General features: G+C 40.0%; 1 protein-coding gene across 5 annotated transcripts in view; it reads right to left on the minus strand.

Annotated features, from left to right (window-relative positions):
- The window catches only part of gria4b (glutamate receptor, ionotropic, AMPA 4b), a 159,111-nt gene that overhangs the window by 7,397 nt on the left and 125,118 nt on the right, over positions 1-26,596 (minus strand). For 3 of the 5 annotated variants that reach the window (XR_003273643.1, XM_026182432.1, XM_026182435.1), the window contains exons 11-14: positions 24,416-24,789; positions 7,988-8,186; positions 5,350-5,597; positions 450-564 (exon numbers count right to left, since the gene is read on the minus strand). Coding sequence is in view for 3 of the 5 variants with exons in the window: in XM_026182432.1 (XP_026038217.1) it covers positions 450-564; positions 5,350-5,597; positions 7,988-8,186; positions 24,416-24,789 (936 nt within the window). In the remaining 2 variants the exon portion in view is untranslated. The remainder of the gene's footprint in view (positions 1-449; positions 565-5,349; positions 5,598-7,987; positions 8,187-24,415; positions 24,790-26,596) is intronic. The other 2 variants (XR_003273644.1, XM_026182433.1) reach the window with 1 other exon arrangement.

Consider the following 26,596-nt stretch of genomic DNA (forward strand, 5'->3'; position numbering starts at 1 on the left):
TCGGGTTTATCGGGGGATGTTAAAGGGGGAAGGGGCAGAGCTAACAGACACATATACGTGGAGCCCCGGCTGCATCGCTTTTCTGGAACGGGCACATACTGCCGGGACCTTTGTCAGAATAACCCTGGAGGCTAGTACTGTCAAACCAAAACTATTGGCTCTTTTACCCTCACTAAAACATCCCAAACCGGGCTGCAATCATATTCCAAAATACTTATTTTGGTGTTAATTTATAATTATAATAGACCGCTACATAAACAGTACGGCAAATATTTCTGCTTCCACAGTACTTGCTCTCCACTCTAGATTAGAAGTCGCAGTTTCCAAATCTTCTGCGTAACTGTAGAGATCGACCCGGCAGATGCTCCTGTTACCAACAAAAACACATCTCTCTTTTTTTTTTTTTACCCACATCAAGGTCACATGGGCATAGCGTCATAGCGGCTAACCTTCTCGCCACCGCCTCCGCTGCCACACTCTCCTTTGTCGTACCACCACTTGTTTTTCAATTTGTCCAACAGGCCTTGTTCATTGAGTTTTAACACTGCCAGGTTTACTGCACTTCTTGAAAACGATAAAACATATTTGGTGAGAGGGCGTGAGTATGCTGTCCAATTTGGGAGGGAAGGAAGAGAGGGGGGAGAGGAAAGGGAGGAGTAGCAGTAAGAGAGGGACAAGGGTGGAAAAGTGCATTAATCCCATTCGAGAACCCAAACACACCCTGAGTCAAAATCTCTCTCCCTCAAAGTGAAATGATATCAATAAATAAGCTCCTTATGTTACAGTAATGTAGTCTATTTGTTTTTAGCCAAGCCATTTTAATTAATTAGCATGAGCTAGCAAGCTAGAGCTCATAAAACCTCTAGATGTGTAAGATTGCACTTTAATCAGACACTCATGTTTCCCAGAGAATAATTTGGTACTCATGTGAGTATTGGCCCCACTTTTACCTTTACCACCATAATCTAGAAAAAAGTTCAATTAGCAATTCCCAGACAACTCTTTGTTGTAGCATTAGCATTAGCATACCCTAGCCAGCTAGAGCTAAAAATATATATATTTTTAAAAACTTTCTATAAAGTTTAATTTTTTTTAAATATTGCAAACAGATGCCACATGTGAGTAAAAGTTCCAGTATAATACAAATCTAAAAGGGTACAAGATGATTAATTATATAATTAATTATATAAATGAGAAAAAAAGAAAAAATATCCAGAACACAAGTTGTGGGCTACACTAGCAACATGCTGCTAAGCAAAAATATTTAACCTATCCTAGCTCTGAAAATTTCAGTCTATTTTGAATTTTAACATGAATTTCTCTAGTGTTGTCAACTGAGACCACTGCTAATCTAGATCTGATTAATATGATACATTTTATATGTTCTACATCTTAAAGACATTTTATAATTATTCAGATAAATGGGATTTAAATTAACCGGATTTGCAATCTCAGTTTAATGGTAAAAAGTATTTTCCTTTGTTTTAAACAGGCATAATACCTTTAATTAATTTTAATCAGACATGGTGACTGAATTATACGTATGGTAGATAATCCTTTTGTACACTGTTTCTTAATACAAAAATGAAAAAATATATAAAACAAGTAATCACTGGTACAAAAGCGTGCTACATTTTGGCACTTAAATTGTTGGCCATCAGCATTGCCAGCAAAATAAAAAATAAAAATCTGGCACCAGTTAGTTAGTTAGTTAGCTCTAGACCTATAAATAATTTAGACCTGATTACACATGCATATAGTATAGGTATGGCTGCCAATTCAAAGCTCACAGGATTGCTGAGCATTAAGCTGCTCTGGAAAATCATGATTGGCATGAAAAAAATGTCCATGAAAAGCTTTCTTTAAATAAGTGCGTGTAGCAATTTCATGGCTTCTTTTTAAGGCTGCTATAGTGATATCTGATGACAGGGCAGCAAAATTGTGAAGGAGAGAGAGATTTGCTCCAGCATGCATTTTGATCCTTTTAATTTATTTGTAATATTTCGAACAAAAATAAATAGAAGCAGTCAGAAACAAAAGGCAACAGAGCTCATATCCCAGTTCGGAGCCATATGAAATCACAGCCTTGACCAGCAATGTTGCCAGCTCTTGATGTCGCTGGTGTGTTTCCTCGCTGATATCCGGAAAAGTGACTGACAGAAGATGATAATCCTCAAAACAACAAAACAGAGGCCTGGGAGGGAGGACTACCCTGATCTGTTAGGCACTCTTCCTGGTCAAAGCAGTGGCTGAAAACTGGCACCAGCCTGGCTGCAAACAAATGATAGAAACCCTACTTTAGGTTTTGTGACCAGAGGAATTTACAGAAAACAACTACGGGGACAAAAGATATTTTAGATCATCAAAGGCAGAGCTTTCAAAAACTCAATTTCTGCATTTACGTGTGGACAAGGTCACCTTTTTCACATCAGACTGGGTGCTGTGCCACTGTTTGGAGGCTTTCGATTGGCCAAAATCTCTCTATAGTTGGGGTTATATTGCCATCTGTTGCTTTGGCATGCCCTTGACATTAATCTTTTTTGTCAAATCCAAATGGAAAAAAGTCCAGTTTTCAGTAATATCCATATATTTGCGGACATAGACTTAAACTATGTTGACAAAAAATCCCCAGAGCAGGCGGTCTGGAGTTCAAATCGCTAACAGGGCACAAAGCTTTGTTTGATATTCTTACTGTTCTCTCTCAGTTCTGCTCTAATATGTAAGAGGACAAGATTAAACAGTTACTGAATGCAAACAATAGTTTGCTAGAAAGTCAAATCTTGCATATAAACCAAACATGAAGCAAATTTTTTCTGCTGCATGCATATCAGAATCAGAATCAGAATCAGAATACTTTATTGATCCCTGGGGGAAATTATTTACGAGATGAACTGATGTCAAATTATCCTGAGTGAATAGAAGTTAAACAATTTTAATTTAGGTATAAAATACACCTCATAAAAAAACAAATAAAGGACCCCCCCCCCTCAAAAAAAAAAGACATCAGCTGGATTTTACCCACAGGACACATGACATGAATTAAGAATAAGTAGAAAGATCTAAAAATGTGAGGGAGGTGAGGTATAGGAGAATTAAACTTTCACAATATTGGAGTCTATGTATACGAATTGGCAAAAATTGTAACTCTTTTGTGGGTTCAAACAGCAGTTATCTACTGCTAATAATTGATAGCAAAGCTCTAAAACGGGTTATTTCAGTACTATTGCTTAAAGTGCTCTCCCTGGTTTTCAATAGAGATGGCACGATACCACTTTTTTATGTCCGATACCGATACCGATATCATAAATTTGGATATCTGCCGATACCGATGTGAATCCGATATAGTGTTTTTTAATCAACAAAACTGTTTTTTAAATATCTTGCTGCATTTTGTATAAGTTCATACTCAAGTTTAAAACAACAACTACACTAAAGCTATTCTGTTATACCTGTATGCAAAAAAAAATATTTCATAGTTCAGCAATACTGATCAATCTAATAAACTTAAACCTACACCATCCTCCCTATTCTGGTATTTTAAAGAGTACTTAGCGTAAATATTAAGCAACCTAACTAATAGGGTTCCAACTCCCAGCAACAACAAAAATAAATAAATAAAAAATAGGGAACCACCCCTCATGATGCTTAATCGACGTAATCAACCTTAATTTGATGCAGTGTGAAAAAAAATGCACAGAAATCAATTATTTTTCAAGAAATATTAAATAGATTCAACATCTTTCTTCAACAGAATTGCAGACTGCACAGATGGTACCTTCCCAAAGGAAAAAGTACTATAGCTTACTAGGGTGTATATATTAGACTTAATAGTTACTATATACAGTAATGGACTTCTATTCATTTTGCATCAAATTAAAACTTTGGGTGTCAGATAATTATTTATTAAAAGCTAGACATTTTAAATGAGAATAAGAAAGAAAAGTATGTCTTTGTGCCCCCTTTTCCCAGTTAATGCCCTATCGGCCCCCCTGGCTAAACTTTGCTAGATCCGCCCCTGCACAGTTACCAGCCGTCAGCTACATAGAAAAAGATCCTGGAGTAGAAAGTAAGATTAAATACATTCTAACAACAGCTGATCAAGCTTAAACGTGCTGCTGTTGTTCAGCCGCTGGTTTCCTCTTTCTGGTGCAAAGTGGGCCAAAAGCAAACTAGAGACACGGACTCGCGACAGAAAAGCCGATCAGCTGATCGTTAAGCAGTTTCATGATTGAAGTAGCAGCAAGAAGAGGCAGTCGTTTGTTAAGCTTAACGCAGGAATGCTTTACAAACATTCAGAGATGGACTTACACACTTGCTTTACTTCTCTCGGGATAACTTTGTCGGAGATGAAATGCCGGGTTGCTAGCGAAGCTCCAAATGCTATCCAGACCACCGACAGGTCGGCATGCCACAGCCGCTCTATCACGTGATGCATACTGCTCCGACGTGCTAACGTTCTGAGGTGAGTTACGGCGTGTTGCAAGTTTTGTGAGGTGCTTTCGTGATATTTAATGGATCGGATTACATTTTTTATTTTTCTCCGATATCCGATCCAGTAATTTAGGTCAGTATCGGACCGATACCGATACGTAATATCGGATTGGTCCATCTCTAGTTTTCAAATATGTGTTCTTATACCTCCACAGGAATAAATTAAAGTGAATGCAATTTCATTCACACCCCTGTGCAGTTTTGCCTTTAGTATATTTATCCTTTCCCCTCAGTGAGACCTTGCTGGAGGGCTTTGATCGATGAGTGTGTGGATTGAAATTGCAACTCCCCACTGTAATGCCACTGTATTCTGTGGCAGGTCTGTAAATTCCACTATGAGCGGGAGGCTGTGACAGAGTCTGGCAGAGTTACCCAGGGCTGAGCTTTCAAATGGCTCCCAAAGCACTATTTCAGTCACTTAGTTGAAAATAAAGAACCAGTCAACCGTGAAGGAACACTGAAGTAGCATTAGCTAAATATCTCAGAGCAATTACATTTTGTATATAAAATGCAGATTATCTTCTAAATGAGACATTTTCAGATGAGAGCTTCCAGAGCATGCCATTCCAACATGTCTTTGCCCAAACAGCAAGCACAAGCACATACATTTACCTGTTGTGGAGAGCTGTAAAGACAAAAAAAGTGAATAAAAACCACCCACAATGAAGCCCCACATGCATGCAACAAACACAGATGTCACTAAGCGGCTACTTGTGCCCTCAAACAAACACATAAAACGCCCCACCCACCAACACTAAGCAGTATGTGGAGGCAGATAGAGATAGAAAAGGCGGCACACCAGGGAAGGTGGAATACCATAACAACACGTAGAACATATTGTTACACTATTCCACCCACCTTAACTGTGAACCCTTGGGTGTGGCTACTCCATAGCCCTTGGAGTCCAAGTTGCCCCCGACTTTCATTGTGTCGCAGGGCTTGCGCTGCTCTGTGTACTCATTCATAGTGGACTCCAACAGGAAGGCGTATTTTCCTTTGGACTTGCGGACCCGCGCCACACCCTCGGCCGTGGTCTTGGTGAAGACTGTGGGCTCAGCAGACTTCATGTATCCCCACATCTTCTCATAAACAGCAATTTTGGACCGCTGTGGGGTTTGGAAGGGTTTGGAGGTTCAAAGGTAGATGATGTGTGAGTGACAGAGAAAGCATGTCCACATACAATACAAAATAGAGAAAACATGGTGCATCAGTTCAACAATTTACATTTTGTTTATCAGCTTTGAAACATTTTACTGCAAAAAAGTCAAATAACAATACCGGCAGTTGTATAGACCAATGGTTCCCAACCCTTTTCAACTGGTATACTCTAAAGCCCTGTCAGATGGAACCAGCCACCAACACTTCTCATATTCAAGCGTGTTCATATAAACTCATTTTAAACTGAATTCTTGACTACTTTCAGTGGCAGTTTAGCCTTGTTATCATCTTTCCCAGCCCCCAGTGTCTTTGGTACTCTTTTGTATCCTGTTGGGTCTGAAGTCTTTACTATAAATAAATAAGATGGTTCAAGGCAATCCTTCCTGAATACCACACTCACAGATAAAGAAACAGTAGTTCCAGCTATACCAACAACAAATAATTAGGTGCCGTTATTCCCATGATCTACGTCTCTGAGGGGAGTACGATTTTAAAATGAAATATTATTACTCTTAATGCAAAATTCTAACTGTTAAAAAACTTTTAGCTAAATAATTTTAACTGCTAGCCACACTCTTAACTAATGATTTACAGTTTTAGTACAGCGTGATAAACAGCTAGCAGCCCATTTCATATCTTTAATCATATTCTTAAGAACAAACAGAACTGTTAGCTAACTTTTATAACTGCTTCTAGTGAACATTATCACTGATGATCAATGATGATGATGATCTATTGTTTATATTTTCGCAAACTGTTCTCAAAGCTAGGTAATAATTAGCTAACATAATTAGCTAACAAATTTCCAACTTTTTACTCTCATTTCTAAGTAAATTTTTTTAGCTGCGTTTATTATGCTTATATTTTTGTCTACATACGTTATTAAAACCCAAACTAATAGCCACCATTTTAATTTATTTAATATTTACTATTTATAATTTACCTTGTTATTTTATCTGTTTATCTAGTATATCTAGTAAACCATTTCAATTGCTAGCCATGCTTTTAGCTAGCTATTTCAACTTATAATAATAATAGTAATATAAAAATAATTTCCAGCTTTTATTTAGGTGCCCATTTTAAAAATGTTTTTGTGACTTTTTTGTTTATCTACAATGGTGGCTAACAAACACTACAAATTTCAGTTAATGTTCTACTCGTTTAGCTTTTAGCTTGCTATTTCAACCGTTAATCAAAACTTTTATCAACAGTCTAATTGGTAACTTGGTATTCCCCCGGATAAGCTGGAGGAGGTGGCTGGGGAGAGGGAGGGAGGTCTGGGCCTCTTTGCTTAGGCTGCTGCCCCCGCGACCCGGCCCCGGACAAAGCGGATGAGGATGGATGGATGGATGGATAATTGGTAACTATACTATCCAGCTCTTTAGTTATAATTTTAACCAGCTAGGTCTTTAATTTTCTTTGCAATCTAATTGAAATTCTAACAGCACCTTTATTTAATAATTTATTAGACAATACATATTTATATTTTAGTTTACCATCTCAAATATTAATCTAATATAGTTATGGGTGTGAATACTTTTTTACAGAATTTTAGCTATAAATTTCAAGTACAAGCCACATAGTCAATTATTTACAATTTTTAGCCACAATTCTAGTTTATTATTTCATCCGTTCATCCAAAATTGGAAAACTAAAAAAGCTTGTTTACTTTCAGCCAACATTTTGAACTGCTCGCTGAGCAGCTGAAAGGCAACTAATACCTTTAAATGCTGTCATACTTTTTTTCATTTATGAAAACTTAATTTTAAATGTCTTTATTTTATTTCCAATTTCAGTCTTATTTCTAATGCTTTAACCAACTTATGGGGTGGCTGCAGCTCAGGAGGTGGAGCAGGTCATCTGCTAATCGGAAGGTTGGTGGTTCCCTGGCTCCCCCTAGTCTGCATGGGCAAGATATTAACCCCAATTTGCTCTCCGATGCATCCATCGGAGTGTGAATGTATGTGAATGTTAGTGTGCACTTAAAAGCATAGAAGACAGTACTTGTGTGAATGTGTTTTATAGAGCGCTTTGAGTACTCTGGGAGAGTAGAAAAGTCCATTTACTTTCAACTTTTCTACTCAAACAAGTTTGGGTCTACTCAGTCATTACATTGACTGTAATTTCAGTTCCCAAGCTTGTCTTCCTAGCAGAAATACCTCCTGGTTGGGAATCACTGGAGTAACATACCTTGACAAGGTATAATAGGGACTAGAAGAAAACAATATTTTGATGAGTCTTTGCTTTTGAGCGTGTGTGAGTGTCAAAGATTGTAGGCCTTCACAGGGTCCCATACCTGTCTGAAAGTAGGTCACTAACTCTGGTAACACCAACTCACCCTGAAGAACTCTTTGGTTGAGCCAGAGTCTAATGTGCCATAGGCAATGTCGGTCTGTTTGGCCAGATCCTCTGCACTCTCAATGGGAGAAACCATCCTCTCCACAGTGAGAAAGGCGGCCAGGTTGGCCGTGTAGGACGAGATGATGATGAGAGTGAAGAACCACCACACTCCTCCTACGATTCGTCCCGATAACGATCTTAAAGATAGAAAGGAGGGAGGACGAAGAATAGCGCAGGAACAGATTGGATGGATTATGGCGAGGACGGGCAGGATGAAAATAAGAGGGAAGGAAAGTTGCAAGAAAGTAGAGCAGGAGAATGATAATTGGAGGTCAAATTAGGATAAAAAAAGGGAAAAGAGTGAGATAAAAAGACAGAAGACAGTCAGTGGTATAACAATAGTGAAAGATTAGACAGAATGAGATATGAGTAAAGCATGGAACCAACAATGCTAATGTAATACCACAAGGTGGAGCTCTGACAACACTCAAAGCTGCCAGAGCTTTATTTACCTCTCATTAATGCCTCACAAAAAATACAAAATAAAAAATCCCACATGCTTCTGTTGACCAGCTTTGATAAAGAGAAAGGTACAGGCTACTTTTGTCCCTTCTTACCCAACCCCTCTTTTTGTTTACTGGCAGGATGAGAAGAGCTGCAGGTCCCCCGGCCGGCATAGCGGCGGCAGCACTGCTCTTTTCTTGTTTTTTCACTCGGGGCAGACAGATAGCTCGCTGCTCAGGAGCAGCGGAAGGTCGTGAGGAGAATCTTAAACCATAAATGCTGCATTGAGGAGAACAAACAAGATCTCCCCTCGGTGCAAATCAAACAGCAGCGGATACAAAACCCTCAGGCCTCCGTGTCAGATGGAGAGAGAGAGAGATGGGGATATGAGGAAGGGAGGAGACAGGCATCTGCAACAGTCAGTGTGTTCTTGGCTGGTATTTCACTGTGTCTTATTGCGATCTGGCTATATTCCATTGCTCCCAATACACAAAAGCCACAGTATACAAATAGATAGCATCCTTTCCCTCGACTGACTCCACATACTGTAGGCACCTAATGAGAAACCCTCTTCTAATGTTCCCTTATGGCCCGTCTGAAAGAAGCGTGACTATCAGCACTGCTAAGAAACCTTCTGAACAAACACTTTGTGCTTCTACTCGACGAGTTCTGCAGAGCCGTCACCCCGACCAAAGAATCACTGAGGAAACCTCCATTTTCTCAGTCTGAACGGATGAAAGTGCCTGTAGCAGCTAAGGCAGCTTCCAATTGAGAAGTGCTGCAGTGGAGCATGTCTCCTCCACACACACACACATACACACAGAGGAGTCTTTGCCCATGAAATAGACTTATTGACGTATTAGCTCTGGATTTGAATACAAATGACTTCCGTCTCTTCGTCTCCTCTCTCCTTGGGAGTATATTTGAGCACGGAGTATTTAACTGTAAAATAACGCCTTAAGAGGTGGAGGGCGTGCATGAAGATGCATCGGTGAGTCCTATCCTCTCATGTCTATCGTCTCCTTTTATTTTCTTTCCCCAGCCGCTAAAATCCCTTCGTTCCCTGTGTCAGAGCCTCTCCATTTTCCCCGTCCTTGCTTTATTTATATAGAATCAGCAGTGGATTGTGGGAGAGTAATAATGGGAGCAGAGGAGAGTCTCTTTGCCATCCCTTCCGACTGTCTGTGCTGTGTGTTTGCTGGCTGATACCGCTGACTTTGATCCACTGTGACACACTGCTGTGTCTTGATGGGCCTGCAGTAAACAGAGGGAGTGGGGGAGTGGGGTGAGAAAAGCCCTGCGCTGGGAGTCTGGGTAATTTTCAGGTCACGTTAGCGCTTCCGGTGGTTTCGTTTTTGCTCTATTGTCCTTTAAGCGATGCTAGAATCCAGGTGACACATTAAAAATTATATAGAAGCGTTTCAAAATAAGCACTCTCACCTTCCCATCACCTCTAATAAGATGCGTGATGCAGTTTACACAAGTGTTCATTTTTACTCCATATTTTGATTTGTGGGCTCCACGTAATTCATAGATCAAAATAATTCGGATTAACTGTGTAAAACATCAGTTGTAACTCCTCCTCTTTTATGATAACTGCCTTCTGATTGGTTCACCCTAGTAAACCACAAGTGGGCGGGTATATCCTCTTTCTCTGACATCATGCAGATTCAAGAGTTGAAAATCATGCATTTTTTTTCATATGGATTTCTCTAACCTCATTTTTCACTGCTTACCACACTATATGGACAGAATTACTGTGGGGCATCTCACAGGTGTATCAAATCAGACACTAGCCATGCCTTAACAAACCTTTCTGAAAGAATGAGTCCTAAATAGATCAAGAAGTCGAGCGTGGTGCTGTAATAAATTGCTCCCCTCGTGACAGACCACGTAACATCATAGAGCGGGGTCTCGGAGTCCTGAAAAAGTGTCTAAAAGTCACCAACACTGCTCACTCACTAACTCCACCCTTCCAAATCTCCACTGTCATTAACATCAGCATAAATACTGTGCACCGAGAGCTTCATGGCATGAATTTCCACATGTGAATTTCCAGATTTTTAGGTGGACACCAGATGAAAAGTCACTACTAACCACTCTATTTCTTGCGTGCATTGTTTTTGTTTTAGTTAATACTAATTCATTTATTCGTAGCAGCCTTATTTACATGGCATTTATTGCAGCACATCCCAGTTTCCGATATAAATCAAAATATCATGTTTGTAGTATTTGTCAACAACTAACGTCAGTAATTTACTCCAGCAGCTGAGCAATGTTGATGTTAAACACCACACAAACAATATTAAATAGTGCTGCTGTTTGGGACCATTTCCTGCAGTGGATTAATATTAAATTTGGTGCCCTGAGTGTTTACAGTAACAGGACAGCGTATGTGAGAAAATGAACTGTAATGTCCGTGTTTATCATCATAATGAAGGAACCTAGTGCGATGGTGTGGCTCATTGATTTGTTTTTAATAGTTATTGGACACCAGCGCCTGCTTTACTCGGTTGGTTGAGTGTCCCAGTCCAATTTATAATGGTTTACAGACCTTTGCACCATCTGCATGTGAATTAGTTTGTGTATACAGGAGCTTCTGTACATACAAGGCAAATAAAAAGCCAGAAAACTGAAACCTTGTCAAATTAACTTCCTCAGGAATTGAGATTAATGAAAAAGGCCAAAAGCGCTATACTGTTTGCAGTTAGTGAAAGAAGAGTGTGTTCATTACAAGGGAAGGTTGCAAAGAAGGAAAAGTGCTTGAAAAACCTTGGAGAGAACTTGACTGTAATGATGTATGAGTTCGGTGGAGGAAACAAGATAGCTAGATGAGGGAAGTATTAGAAAAAGAAAGCGGAGACAAAAAAGAAATTGGCTCCAGTGTTGAAACAAAGAGTGTCTGGCAAGCCCTGGATATAAAGAATACTAAAAGAGAACAATCTCAACAATTTTAGATTAAGTTTTAGTTTTTACAATTTATGTAACGAATCTTCATATTGATGAACATCGAAAATCTAAGATCAAGTTACAAATTTACCCCAGAAAGCACTCCTCTTTCATATTCACCCCGAAAATCGAGTACTGTGTGTTTTTCTCAATCCCACTGACTGTAATTTCAAATAATCTAAATCTCACGAAGCATGCGAATGCTTCAAGACATCAAGAATACATCTGATGAAATCCTGTGGTTGTAAAAAGAAGAAGAAGAAGAAGGTGACTTGAGTTTAAATATTTTAGACACTGTAGCTTCAAAGGGCCGTTGGAACAAGCAGCATATAGAATAAACTGTACTGAGTCTGTCACTCTCCGTGGAACAACTTTCATTTTCTCAATCTAAAGCCACAGAATGAGACGTTTGAAGGGGAAAATGAGATCGTGGCGCTTAAGTAAAAAAAATGCAAAGATAATAAAAGCAACATGAAAGCAAAGCAAATCTCTTATCAGGATTAGATATGGTACGTTCTCTGTTACTATCACTGACCATCTGATGCATTCCCCACTTTGCTCTTTTACCTCCTTTGATGTGGGGAAAAATAAGATGAAAAACTTCTGTCAGATTTGATGTGTGATTTGAGGATTTCTGCAGCATGTGTGGTTAAGAGGAAGAAACAGAAGAGGAGGTGAAGTAAAAGCTGTGGAGGGATGGGGACAGTTGTGACCTTGAGCAAAGCCTAAATAAATGGGGAGGTGCTAGTTTGCTCCCAGGGTGACACCTGGAGGTGAGATCATGGTACTTGACTTATTCGTAGCAGACAAATTGTCACTCTTGTGCTCTGTCTCTGCTCCCATGTTCTGTCCTCGGCTAAATCTCTAACATAATTTTGCAAAATAAAATCTCGTCACTAATTAACGCCAGGTCATATTACCTGTACTGCAGAGGCTCACAGCCCTATTGCTCATCCTTTGCAGGTGACGAATGTACTGAAGGCTATGCTCCTAACTAATACAGGCCTGAAATGCTCCAAAAATACATCTGGGCCAGCTGTGGCTCAGGGGATAGAGAGGGTCATGTCATGTAGTAGCTACTGGATCGATCCCGAGCTCCTCTAGTCTGCATGTCAAAGTGACCTCAGGTAAGATATTCAACTCCAAACGATGCCCACCATGCATGCATCACAGTATGCAACAACAGCTGCGGCAGGGTTTCTATCTCTACAAGTAGCTAGAAATGAACCACTACTGCTACTTGAATGCAACATGTAGTTAGATATCTAGGAAGGAGCATGTCAGGTTACGGCTTAAGTTACAGCACAGGGTTCTTAAAGGTTAGTGGTTACACCTGCAGTGTAGTAGAGCTCATACTTTAGCCTCTGGGAACTGTGGAATATCTCGGCTTCCAGTATAACCAGGATATCTTACTATCTGGGTTTAGGCTTTACCAGTCATTGTTTATGAATGTTAATTATTTTTAAAACCTAAATTGTCATAACAGCCAGTGAACCTCAGTGAAAACAACTGTTCTTTTGCTCTCCAAATGGACTGTTTATGCGAACAAAGCCTGCTCAGATAGGCAACAAATCAACTTTAGATGAAACCGGTACATCTCTCTTGCAGACACCTTAATATTCAGGTGCAAGACTCTGTTTCTAGACACTAACAATTAATTAACACTGATAGCATAAGCATAACAATTCCAACACATTTTTCTAATTAAAAGCCTCCCTGAGAGTGGGTATCATGTTTGAATCACTCCAAGCCAACTGCTAGACTAAAATATATAAATTATTTATACTAGTATAAAGTGAAAAACAGAGCGCATCATTACACACACACACACACACACACACACACACACACACACACACACACACACACACACACACACACACACATCCATAATAAGGCTATAAAATGCTTTACTACTCAGTTTCAGCACTGTTATATTTGAGCGCTTTCTTACTACAAGCCTCATTTACCCACATGTCAGGCGAAAACCTGGAGTTCAGTATCACCCCCAAGGAAACTTCAACATGCAGTTTGGAAGAGCCAGGTATGAAGCCACTAAACAGTAGACTTAGTAGATGATTAGCAGATGACCCATTCTACCTAACTGAGCCACAGCTAGTCTAAAAGTGAAAGATATTTGAAGAAATATGACCAAAACAAGCAGCAGCAGATAATTAGCAGATAAAACCAGATGTAAAATATCAGAATAGTAAAGGAAAGATTAAAAACAGTTGAACTCTTCACTAAAATATAAAATGAAATATATAAAAATAACAGAAATTTGTAGGAAATGCAAACCTAACAAACTGTTTACATTAACTAAACTATCACGTAGTACAGATAACAAAGGGTCCATGTTTTAATTGTAAATTAATCCTCTGGCATTTCTGATCTGCTCTCATTAAGATGGTGATGTGCTGCCACACGTAACTAAGATATTACAAACCTTCAGCATTATCTCCTGGGGAAATATAATCTGTGAGATTTTAAATACCCGACACTGGATCGCTCTGTGATGTCAACCTTGAAGAAAGCCTGGTCGTATCGCAGGTGGATGTTTTGTTTTCTGTTTGTCATTTTAAATGCCATATATGAAATCTTACACCTGTCTAGCTGTAAAAAAGAATACATATATTGTGGTTTATATCACCTACTTAGTTGTATAGACTCTATGGATATTAGGAGCTATTAAATCATTTTAATGATGCCTTTACAACCTTCTTAAATCGCTGTCTTTTCTCAAATATTTGCTTTTGTCCTGAGACACTTTTTAATCTCATGAGGCTTTTAAAATGTATTGAACTACAACCATCTGAAGAGGATTAAAATTCCACTTTAGCTGAATTTTAGTACCAGAAAGGTCATGAGGAAAAGAAATTGAAGCATTTGGTGAAAAAAATGATCTCAAAAGGAAACCATTAAGCTCCAAATCTGTATCCAAAGTTCAAAACATACTTTAATTGTGCGGGGGTTAGCATAGTCGACTCACACCTAACCTTGTCAGTTTGATCTGTGATTATTAAACTGGCTACAGGTGTGGCTGTCTGTGTCTATGTAAACTGGTGACCAATCTAGGTGCACTTCCAGTCTGACACAGGCTGCTTTAGCTCACCTCCCTTTAAAGCCACAGTCTCTTTAATGGAAAACAGTGGATGGAGACCACAACACGATTACAATTATGTGAAATAATGTGTGAAATGAACTTTCACTCTGGCTGCTTCAAAGAAGGCGACCAGGTCTGCAGCCAGGCGCCGCCTTCAAAAACAACAATAAGATGGACTCAGATGGGGATTGAATGGGGTCAAGTTGTTTCAATTACATGCAATTTGTTTGTGATAATACAGGTATTAACTGTGATAAGTTGCATCTACATGCACAGAAATTCCCATTAAACAGGAATTGACATTAAGTATTTACATTCAGAGTCCAGCTTATCTCAGACATTCCTCCACAAATAGAAACATTGTTGCTGCATTGTTGCTTTTGCTGCATTTAACCTAAAATGACAAAGTCACACAGCAACCTTTTATATAGAAATGGAAGCATAACACAACCAAGTTGTCAACCAGTTGAGTCATCTATTTTAAAGAGTGTGCCGCAGACAAGTTGAGCTCATTAGCACAGACTGACTCTGATTTATTGCAAACTGTCTGTTTATAGATGAGATTGCAGTTATTTGCCTGTCTGTCTGAGAGTGATTGCAGTCTGTAAAAGCTGGATTGCAATTGTTTGGAGACAGGCTGCCTCCCACAAGGCAAACTTTGCAATCACCTTTCAATCAAAACTTTGTTCTGACAGCAAAATAATAAATAAAAATCAGTGCAATCACCTAGTTACCAATATTATTTCCTAGTGAGGAGGTTGCCGTCCTATTCTTACTTGACTTCCTTCTGATTGGCTGCCCCTCAAAAGTCAGGTAAATGAGGCTTCTGTGGTCACATCCAGAGCTCTGTGTGTGGAATAACCACATTAGGATATCAGCTTCCCCCCAAAGTATTTCAGTCTGAAGCCTGAACTTTCGGCTCACAGATGATGTCTAATTATTTAAAACTTGAGCAATATTTAATATAAACTCCCACCATTGTAACAGTATATACATTACAGAATGTAAGAAAGAGCACAATAGCCCCCCTTTAAGGAAACAAATGCACATTTTAATTGTAACTGGACAGGTTTTTACCAAAATATCAAAGCGGGAAACATTAATACCATTTTACCTTGAAGCTAAAGATGATGACTACACAGATGCACATGCAGCATCCAGCATAGCCCAAAATTGGCTAAATTAGTGCAACAAATCAACCTCATAGACGGATAAGCACTGCTGACAGGAGCAATAAGCAATGCAGCAAAACAGCACTGTGTTAGCTAGATAACAAAGCTAATTGGTATTGAACTAATGGAATAATGAAAATCTTGGATATAGACCACTTGAAAGTCAGATTTTTCCCCTTTTTCAAACGCAGCTTCTGCTTCTGGCCTAAATTCACAACTCAAATTAAAAGTTACGCCTCATCTATAGCCATCAGGAAATCTGCCATCAGTATGCACGCAGTCTGAGCTAATCAGGACTAATCAAGCCAATCACAGCATTCTCATTAGCTCGCCGGTGATTCAGCAATGATGACTCAGCAGAAGAGATAGAGATAATCCATCTGAAGCAATGAGACAGAAGTGACTGCAAACACCTGGAACAATTACACCGGAGATGCAGACGGCTGCCTGGATGTTTATATTGACATTTTATGAGTTGCGATGTGACATCCTGCATTCTCAAGAGGAAGCACCAAAATAACTGCAGTTCTATCCAAGTGGGATTTGCAGTCAATTAAAACCACTATCATGTCGCCATTTCGTTTAAGCTCCCTTCTTCTCCTGTTTCCACAGAGACATTACCATTGGAGACCAGGATATTAATCACTGAATTAATTATTACGGGCTGCCTCGAGGGAGCAGAAGGGGGTATTAACCCTTATTAAGAGAGGAAGAGCGAGAAAGAGGAAGACATTCAGTGCCATTTCAACTTCTGCCTTTCGTGGAGGAGCTGCGCCATGAATCAAACTGTCGACACTAACAGTAGGTGGATTACATCCAAGAGTCACAGCTAAAAATACCACATGTAAGGTAAAAGCCAAGACCACCACGCTGGATGGACACATACAAGTCATGGGCTTTGGGTGTAGTCGTTAATCTGTTAGCCATTCAAGCATAAAATAAAAGGCACCTAACTCGAGGGGTGAACCAAAGTTGTGACTACACATAACAGACAATTTGACAAGGCACTATCTTTAAGCACTTTGTCTACAGCCTGTGGCAAAAAAACACATATTTCGTTCCCATTTGTTTAGCTGAATCTATACAAAATGTCAAAAGTAAAAGTTTGAATGGCACAAAGCTATGAGCAGAAAATATGGCATATCTCAGCACTGTGTGCTGTGTGTCCTTTAAAAAAAATTGAGGAAACTGGACAAGTGGAGGAAGGAAAAATTAGATGAACAGTATGTGAAGGTCTTTAAGAAGTAGCTCAAACAGCCACCTCCTCCAGTTCCTCTGGTGGGATACCACTGAATTCCCAACAGCTGACCTCGTAGGTGCCCAAAAGGTATCTTGGTCTGGTGCCCAAACCCCCTGAACAGGCAGCTCTACTCTGAATCCCTCCCAGCCTCTTTTTCTCCTTCTCCTTTTATGTCATCTTTACCTCTTAAGGAAAGTAAAAAAAAAAAACCAACCCCAAAAACAAGCAGAACTTTGTAAAGGGTTAAACATGGGGATGCTTCCCTTGCAAGTTATCTAGCTTATCTAATTGGCTTGAAAGGTTATGGTAAGACGACTTGGAGAAATGATGGCTCCTAAATCGGCACATTACTTTGTGATAACCATTAGTCTGAGTGCTTTTAGCAAGTCTTGCTACTAATTGAGTGGACGTTGTAACTTTAATATAAGGATTTATTAGTAAGTATCCATCAGTTTTTGTCAATTAATTAAGCAAAATTACATGTTTTAAGTTTCCTGTTCTTTCTCAGTGGGTTTTATTAGTTGATGGCTATTTGTGCTGGTAAAATATCCAACTTTAAATGAGAAATAAACATGCTGAGAGCCTAATGCAGTTTTGGTCTCTGCTTTGCATTAGATGTGAATGTGGTAGTTTTTGTAGGGTGTTTTTTTTATTAGTCAAGAATATATGTAAATATATGAGTTATTAGAACTAAATAAAGAAATAATATGAGTTATTAATGTTTCTTCACAAGAAGTCTGTGTCCTAAGTGAAATTCTAGCCTGTGATGTGCCCAATCTGTCTCGGGTGACTTTTAAGCTAGCAAACGTGACATTTGGCAGTGCCCTCATTGTTTTGACACACTAAACAAAGCAAATGACTAGACTACATGCTTGGCTGCCACACTACACAAGACAGCACACCTAACTACCCACTCCAAACACGCTAAATGTCAGGATTCTCTCACATCTCAAAACTTGCTATCGCTCACTCGCTCTTTTGACGTGTCACTCCCAAAGCTTTCCCCTCTTCCTAAACAACCAAATGCCACGTGCTGGGATATCTTTTTTTGATTGGTCGACATGTTACATTTTTCCACCAACAGGAATGTCATGTTTTTTTCCTTGTTTTTTGGGAGGTTGTTTTCCTCGCAAGCACCACTGTCATCCCAGGTTGGCTAAGTAATCGCTAACCTTGATCCTGCTGCTGGGGTTCCTTCAGATCTTTGTAACAGATGAGTCCACCATTGGCAGCATCAGCTTTGTTTTTACTGTTTGGTTCTGCACTAAACGGGGTGATAGTATTCAGGAAAGAGCATCTTGTATATTTTTGAAAATCCAAACTCTGGTTTTACATGGCCTATCAACACAATTGAAAAACTAGTATATAGTTTTTCTTGTTGCTATGTCATCCTAAATTGGTCATGTGATTTGGACACACCGGTGCATCCGTTGCCCCCAAATGGTTAAAATCAGTCTATATAGATGTCTACAACACAAGGCACAAAATTATATTACACGAACAAGTAGGCGATATACATCCATCTTTTATATACAGTCTGTTGTCTAGCTTATTTATTTGCTCAACAAATAGGCGAATATAGTGATTTGGGACATTACTTGAGCTAATTAAGCCTTATGAATGTGAACAATGTCACAGCTGGGTTCACCAGGTTCAAATGACCCATTTATGGCAATTGCATTCATTTGTATGTGTGAAAATCATTTTCCAGTGGGGGGCCCAGTATCTGTCTCCCGTGTTGCTTGTATTGCTTTGGACAGAGCTGTGGGGTTTTCTCTAATGAAAACCGACACAATGTGACCCCCAGTCAATCAACGCGGATGTGACCAAAATTAACCTTTGCAAAACTTGCGCTGAACCGGCTACCCCAAACAGTTTGAAGCAACAAACACTGCAGATTAGGTCTACAGTTTATGGGGTTCTTATGTAATCTGGTCTGCAGTGAATGAACGTTTAGACTCTGCATGCAGACTGGATTTCCACCGCTCGGCCAGCTCCTGACTGCACAGCCCTCACTCGAAATTCATCCCACTTTCACCTTTGGCCTTGTCACTTCCTGTATGCCATATAATATCTTCTGTGTGACGGGATTTGCATGTCAGGAAAGGCTCCCGGGGTTTGGGATTCTGCGCTGATGGACTGGGAGAAACCCCCGTGGGACTGGCAGTGATGGGTGGAAATGCAACGAGAACACAGAGGGTTGAAATGCAGACTTTTCATTCTGATGTCAACATTGTTATGCAGCTCTAAAGTCCTTATCTGCAGTATGCAGGCGGAGATGTGGCAGACTGGAGTGGCTATGGCGGTGAGTGCGGGGTGGTCTGCACACATGTGAACAAAGCAATCGTACTCTTTAAATGAAGGTGCTTAATCAGAGTCACAGGCCCACTATAGCCTCCTCTATAGGTTGCTTACGTGACTGGGCCGGGCTATAATGTACCTCAGGATCCTCCATCTTGTTCTCCTCTGCTGTGGGGGAGGCTGAAAGATACAGGCTGGTTTGGTCCTCCTTCCATCTCCTAAAATCTTACTAACTCTATTACACTATAAGATCCATAAGGGCTTAAAAGAGATAAAAGAAGTGTTAACTGAAGAACTTAAAATAACTATAGGAGCAGTAGCTTAAAATAACCAATCTGCTGGAACTTTAAGCATGACAAAGCCTTTCAAACTGCAAAGAAAGGCTTTACAGAAAATGAGAAACCACTAAGAATTATGGGCCTTGGCAGCATATAAGCTTAAGAATGCCAGGGTGTGCTGACAGAGAGGAAGCCTGATCTTTGATTGGGGAAAAAACAAAGATCTCCAGTTCTCTACCCTTCCAAAGTACACCATGCATACTGGACACCAATTGGCTGGTAGAAAGCCTCAGGGAGGCTGGGTTTCGGGGGTCTCGTAATTTGGACAAAGGGAAGAGAAGACACAGACACGTAATGAAACACGCAGGCTTTCGGACAGCTGCTTCAAAAACAGAAACGCGGTCGCTAATGTAACCGGAGCTCAAATGCACAAACACAAGTGCAAAGTCAGAACTGTCGGCGCTTGACAGACACCAAGACAGCCTAATTCCCGTACAAGCAGACAACACAGCGTATGCGAGTCAGGCAGTGAAGAACAATAAGGCTGGGGAAGAGAGAGAGACGGAGGAAATCAATACTCGCTGAGACTTTCTCTGTCCCACACAAACACACCACAAACAAAGACACACAAACAAGCAAGAGTGATTTCACTGTGCACACACAGCATGAGGAGCACATACTGCATACAGTGCAATTAACACAGTTCATCCTTAACCCCTCTATATTATTCTTACCAACTATATCGCCATGCAAACTACCTCCGATATACAGGATATTCTGTGCAGTTACTTACATAATGCAAATACGCTACAGTTATTTAATAGGGTACAACTTATTGTGAGCGGCAGATGAAAACCTCAAAATTATAACTTTTGTAGAAACCACAGAAAAAGTTTTCCTTTAAAGAAAATAGTTCATTATTTTGGGAAGCTTGCTTTTCTTTTTTTTGCCAGCTCGAGAGACGCGTGTCAACCTGACATCTTGTGAGGTAAGTAAGCAGCTTATCTTCTTTTTCTCCAAACAAAAAGACTGGAAACAAATGGAACAATTAACATTGTCTGAGGCATAATGGCCAAATAAATGGATGCCAACAAAATGTACTTAAGTCAGTCTAATTGTTTTCTAAATCTTGCTAATTAAAATATATACCTTTTTTAGCCAAGCTCTGTGAATGGAATGAAATCCATCCACATGTGTTGGCCTGGACAGATTATAATTTAAGAGGCCCCTCAGGCACTCATCCCATAGAGGACCAAAATACCCAGACTGAAAGAAAAAAAAAGATGTTGACTTTTTTCACCATTTTGTGCCTCTTTTCTTTGTGTGTTTAATTTGAGTCATATTGCAAATTCTTGTCATTTTTGCTCCTTGTGGCCATTATTTTGCTCTAAATTTTGGTCTCTTTTGTATTTCTTTGTTGCCATTTTTCATTTCCATCTCCACTTCTTTTCATTTCATTTTGTGTGTTCTTCCGGGAAATGGATAGTGTTTCTGGGATGAGATCAGAAGCCCCTGGGCTCGTGCCCAGCAGGCACATTAATCTGTCTATAACTATTGGATAAAATTTTGTGCAGACTTTCATATATCCAAAGTCATAAGAGAGCCAAGGACGTGATCTCCAGTCTTCCACTAGTTTCAGGAACTTTTATTGGTGTTTCTGAGAAAGTGAATACTGCTCCTGGAGTCTGCTCTCCACTGTTATAGTTTTCCTAAGAAAAGACTTATGTTATCTAAACTTTGTTCATATTAATAAACTCACCTCAACACGATTTTGATTTTGTGTTTTTCTTCGTATACAGTGGGGGCAATAATTATATGATATATTATTGTCGTAGTTCCATTTTAACAGAGACACACAGACTATAAAACAAAACCCCAACACCCTCATGGGAAGAAAGGTAGTGGAGCAGCCCAATCACAGGAATTAATATTAATCTTGTTAATGATCTGAAGGCAGTGAGGACCACAGTCGCTAATAAGTTATAAGCAGCAGAAGGCACACAAACAAGCCCGTCTTAAGTTAGAATCTATGTGATTCTGAGACGGGCTGGTGAAAGTACTGTGATCAGATGAAACCAAACTCAGGCTCTTTAGTATCAACTTGAGTTGCCGTGATCGGAGGAAGAGAAATGCTGAGTATGACCCAAAGAACACCATCCCCACAGTCAAGCACAGAGGAGGAGACATTTAGCTTTGGGGCTGTTTTTCTATTAATGGTAAAGGACAACTTTAGTTATTATGATTTGGCACTGTATAAATAAAACTGAACTGAATTGGACGGGGCCATGCACTGTAAAATCTTGGACAATAACCTCCTTTTCTCTGCCATAACACTGAAGATGACCTAAAAACCTAAAAACCTACCACCAAGGCAATAAATGAGTGTCTAAAGAAGAAGTGGCCTAGCTGTTCTCCAGACCTCAATCCTATAGAAAATCTGTGGAGGGAGCTGAAACTTCAAGTTGCCAATGTGTGCAAACCTGGTGACCAACTACACGAAATTTCTTACCGCCAACAAAAGCTTCTCCGTGAAAAGTCTTTTTTCTGGATTTTTGTTTGAAATTGTCTCTCTCCAGTAAAATGAAACTACCATAAAAAATCAGCAGAGGACCAAATAATTATTTGCCCCATTGTAGCTATAACCTCTGAAGTCCAACAGTTTCTGTGGTAGCGTCTCTGTTAGGCTGTTCGAGGCATCTGCAACAAATCCATCCTTCAGAAAATTAGTCATGCTATTGTGTTTGGTCCTCCCTCTGGGTCTTATAGGAAACTGTGTCTTTTAAAGGCTGCAAAACCAGACGCACCGTTTCCCCACATACTACCGTCCTGTGTGAGGCAGACAGCCTACTCTGTCCCTACTCTGTATATTTATCACATTTGTTTGCGTAGTTGCACATGTCAGATGGTTTCAGACATTTTTCTCTTACTTCTGGGCATTTATGTTTTCAATCAAATGTCTTAACAACTTAAATTTAGTCTAGACATCTATCACTCCCTCAGGATGAACTGTAATAAGTTTTCTGAATTACTTTTGCCCAATATTTTGGTTTATGACCAAAAGCCACTGAAACTAATGATATTCCCCATAAGCTGCACACGCTCACAGAGCTGCTGGCCCGACAGACTCTTGTTCTTGTTTAAACCTTATACAAACAAAGACATAAACACAACTGCTATTGTTTATGCCGCTAGGCACAGTCACTGTGTGCCGTTTCGTTAAGTACTTAGTGGACAAACAAACTGCTTTTCATCAAGACAGAGTTACAAACCCCACAAAGGACGATAATTCATGAACTTTATGGATGTTGGTAGGTGTTAATTTGAACTCTTAGACTAGAAGTTAACAGTGGTTTACACTCACCAGCAACTTCATTGGGTATATCTGTTTAACTGCTCGTTATCATAAATATATAATTCCTGCGTTCCTTTCTTGTAAGGAACGCAGGAAAGAATCTCTGAATGCACAGCGCATTAAAACTGGAAGCAGATGGGCTACAGCAGCAGAAGGTCGCAGCTGCCATCTAAGAACAAGAAACTGAGGCTAGAATTTGCATTTAGTTTCAGATGCTACCGAACACAACATTATGTTCATTTGGTCAATTACCGTTCTAGTTAGAGTAAAATAGACAATCAAACCAGGTATATTTTATATTTTGGCATAAACAACATGAAAGCACATATCCCTCCTGCCTAGTTCGGGCTGCTGGTGGTGTAATGGTGTGGCCAATATATTCTTGGCACACTTCGGGGCCGTCAGTACCAACTGAGCATTGTTTAAACACCACAGCCTACCTGAGTATTGTTGTTGACCATGCCTACTGCTTTATGACCACAGTGTACCATTCTTCTGATGGCTGTTTCCAGCCAAATAATGTGCCAGTGTCAGTGAACTCATTGTACTCAAACGGCCTCCACAGTCAACAGATCTCAATTCACTAAGGCACCTTTGGGATTCTCATCATGTGTTGTAGAGCTCAAAAATCTGCAGTAACTTTGTGATGCTACTACGTCAACATGGACCAAAATATTTGGGGAATGTTTCCGGCACCTTGCTGAATCTGTGCTACGAAGACTTAAAGCTGAAGGCAAACTGGGATCCAGGATGTGCCTAATAAAATGGGCAGTGAGTGTGTATCAAGAAAAGGAGGCAAAAATAAATTCTTCCCAAAAGGTTGAACTATTTCCTTAAGATCATTTTTATGTTCCTTAGTAACACAAAACAACATTATTTAATCATTTGTGCTGACAAACTGTCTGGACTTGTTTTTTAAAAGTACTAAATGATGAGGTTTTCATATCCATGACATAAATATTTACATAGTATAGAAGTAAATAAAGATTTTATTTTAAAAAAAAGAAAAAATCACGCTCATGCCAACTATCATTTCCAAATCATGTTCCATCCTGTTTAATACACACGCCCACACTTTTAAAATGAGCTACATTTGAAAAAGACTGACTGCTGTTCTTCAGCGGCAGCGATGTGTTAAACGTGATTAAAAACACGAGGCCCGAACAACATATTAATGTGTTCTTTCCCCCCCCTTCGTCTGTCACAGACTACTGCTCGTCACAGCAGGGTGTCGAGACTCGTTCGGTTTTCATTTGTGTCAATCAAACATGTTTGAATTAATGATGACGGTCCTAACTGGATTGACAGGCGAGGGATTTAAGTACGCTACGCTCACACAGAGTCATCTGTACAGTACGATCATCCACGCTCACACAGACCCAATCCAATCTGACGTGAAGGCACATTGTGATTATAATTGGCCTAGAGGTCGTGTAATGTGCCTGTATCCTGAGTAAAAAAAAATAATGTACTGTAGAGTTTGGAGCAAACAAAATACTTGTAAAAATTGACGAGATGCTGTCTTACCTGGGGGAGATGTCACAGCCCTGCTGCATGAAGGCGCCCAGGGAGAACCAGAGGGAGTTGAAGATGCCAAACTCATTGGGGGGCTGGTCGCTTGGCGGACCGTCGGTGCCCTCTTCGGGCTCCTCGGTGTGCCATTCGTACGGGCTGAAGCGGCTGACCAGGAAGAGCACCACGCTCACGCCGATATAGGCAAACACGATGCACATCCAGATCTCGTAGGCCAACGGGTCCAGGAAGGAGAACACCCCTGGTTTCGATTTTTGGGGCTTTTTGATCATGATGGAAATGCCCAGCGACATGAAGGGCTTGGAGAAATCAATCACCTCCTCCCGGACCAACGTGATGGTCAAAGGGGCCACAGCGATTTCCGCTTTCTGTAGATAGGTTGCATAGGTAGATAAAGCGGAATTTGATTAGCCTCCCTGAACCCAAATGATGACAGATAAGCAAATGCAAATGATGGATCATCTTTCTGAGCCCGGCCATGCAACAATCAAACACCACTTAGTCACAGATGCATCCCAAAGGGCAATAGCTAGCCAACCCTCAGACAACAAAAAACAGTTTCTTCTTCCTACTCAGATGGTGTCATTCTTATTCATGACATTGTTCACGTAATGAATTTCTCCCTTGGCTGAACAAATCTCTGAGCGATCAAGTTGAAGATGGCAGCCGAACACATCTCGGAGTGATCAAGTTAAGACAGAGAGAGAAGGGAAAGAAATTGAAAAGGAAATTCTGAAATCCTCTCTAATGCTCAAAGGCTTAGCTCAAACTCCAGGGGAATGAGTAGGGAGGATAAAATAATATGTCAGAGAAATATGCTTACAGCACAGCAAGGCAAAAAAAGGGGAAACGGCCACCTCGGAGGTCTGCAGCTGTGGAAAAAGTGCATACCGACTTGCTGAAAATCCACAAACCAGATTACAGTTAGTGACTTAGCAACACTTGTGACCTTGTCTGCCCAGCAGGGAAGCAAAGGGCTTAATATCAGCAAGAATTTAAAGTTTTATTATGACCATCGCGCACTTAAGGAGGTAGGAAAGGAGAAAAGAGGGCGGAAAGAAAATGAAAGAGATTTAAGTTCTTTCATCCTCAGCAAAATGCACTAAGATGACAGCCTCAGGGCATTTAGTGTGCACTAAAATACAAGGCAGGGTTAAAAGGAGGCAGGGGCTTTTGTGGTAGAACGGATCTTTTCTGTTCAGAGCAGGGGGAGAAATGAATGGCCTCTAACCAATGCCTTAGAGGGAAGAAGTGCTGACACTTGGCATGTCCTCAGAAGTCACATGATAACAGTAGAATAAGCTGCCAGCTTTGCAAACACACATGATAGCTACAAAAAACCCAGTTTGTTTAGAAATCTATTAGAAAATAGTCTCACTTCCAGCTTAATTTATGACTTCACTAAAAACTTTACTAATGAATTCTGTGAACTTGTTGGCTCAAAGGCTACTGAATACATCACCATGTTCATTTGGTGGATTATGCTTCTAGTTAAGAGTAAAACAAAAAATAAAACCAGTTATATTTTAGGGTTTTTGTTAAGTTGCAGCTCTTGTCGGCAGAGATGGGAACGAAAGAAATCATTTCACAGAGTCAACTGATCAGAAGCAGCATCTTGTTGTGTATCTGAGGTAAAATAGTATTTTACCATTTCCATATCAGTACTGGTGTGTGTTTTGAGCTACGAGCGCAGTTGGTGCCAAATGCATTGACCCATTTATTCTCATGGGAAATATCTGAAAAACCCAACTTGATCTGAAAAAAATAAAAGCCACAAATTCATTCAGCGAAATTACGCAATTAGTGTGAATGGTTGCATTAAGAATCGGTGAGTCTAAAGAATTTACTGAATGCAAAAAATATTTGCATGAATTTTATACGTCCAGTGTGTAAAGTCCTTAAGGCATAAACGAGTAACAATGAGGCATTAAGGTCTTAAGGTCAGCCGCTTCAGGGGGACAAGGAACTGCCTTCTGCTCACAGGTATAACAACCAGGAACAAAAAAGTTAAAGACAAAAGATTCATCGGAGTGAAAAGAAGGAACACAATGTTTGCTGACAAGTTGGTTATTTAGGATCCGTCCATCCAGTTTTCTCCCACTTATCCTTTTCAGGGTTGCAGGTGTGCTGGACACAATCCCGGCTGTCACAGGGTGAGGGATGGGGTAGGACAGA

The sequence above is a fragment of the Astatotilapia calliptera genome, chromosome 10 (genome assembly GCF_900246225.1).
Source record: "Astatotilapia calliptera chromosome 10, fAstCal1.2, whole genome shotgun sequence".
Lineage (NCBI taxonomy): Eukaryota > Metazoa > Chordata > Actinopteri > Cichliformes > Cichlidae > Astatotilapia > Astatotilapia calliptera.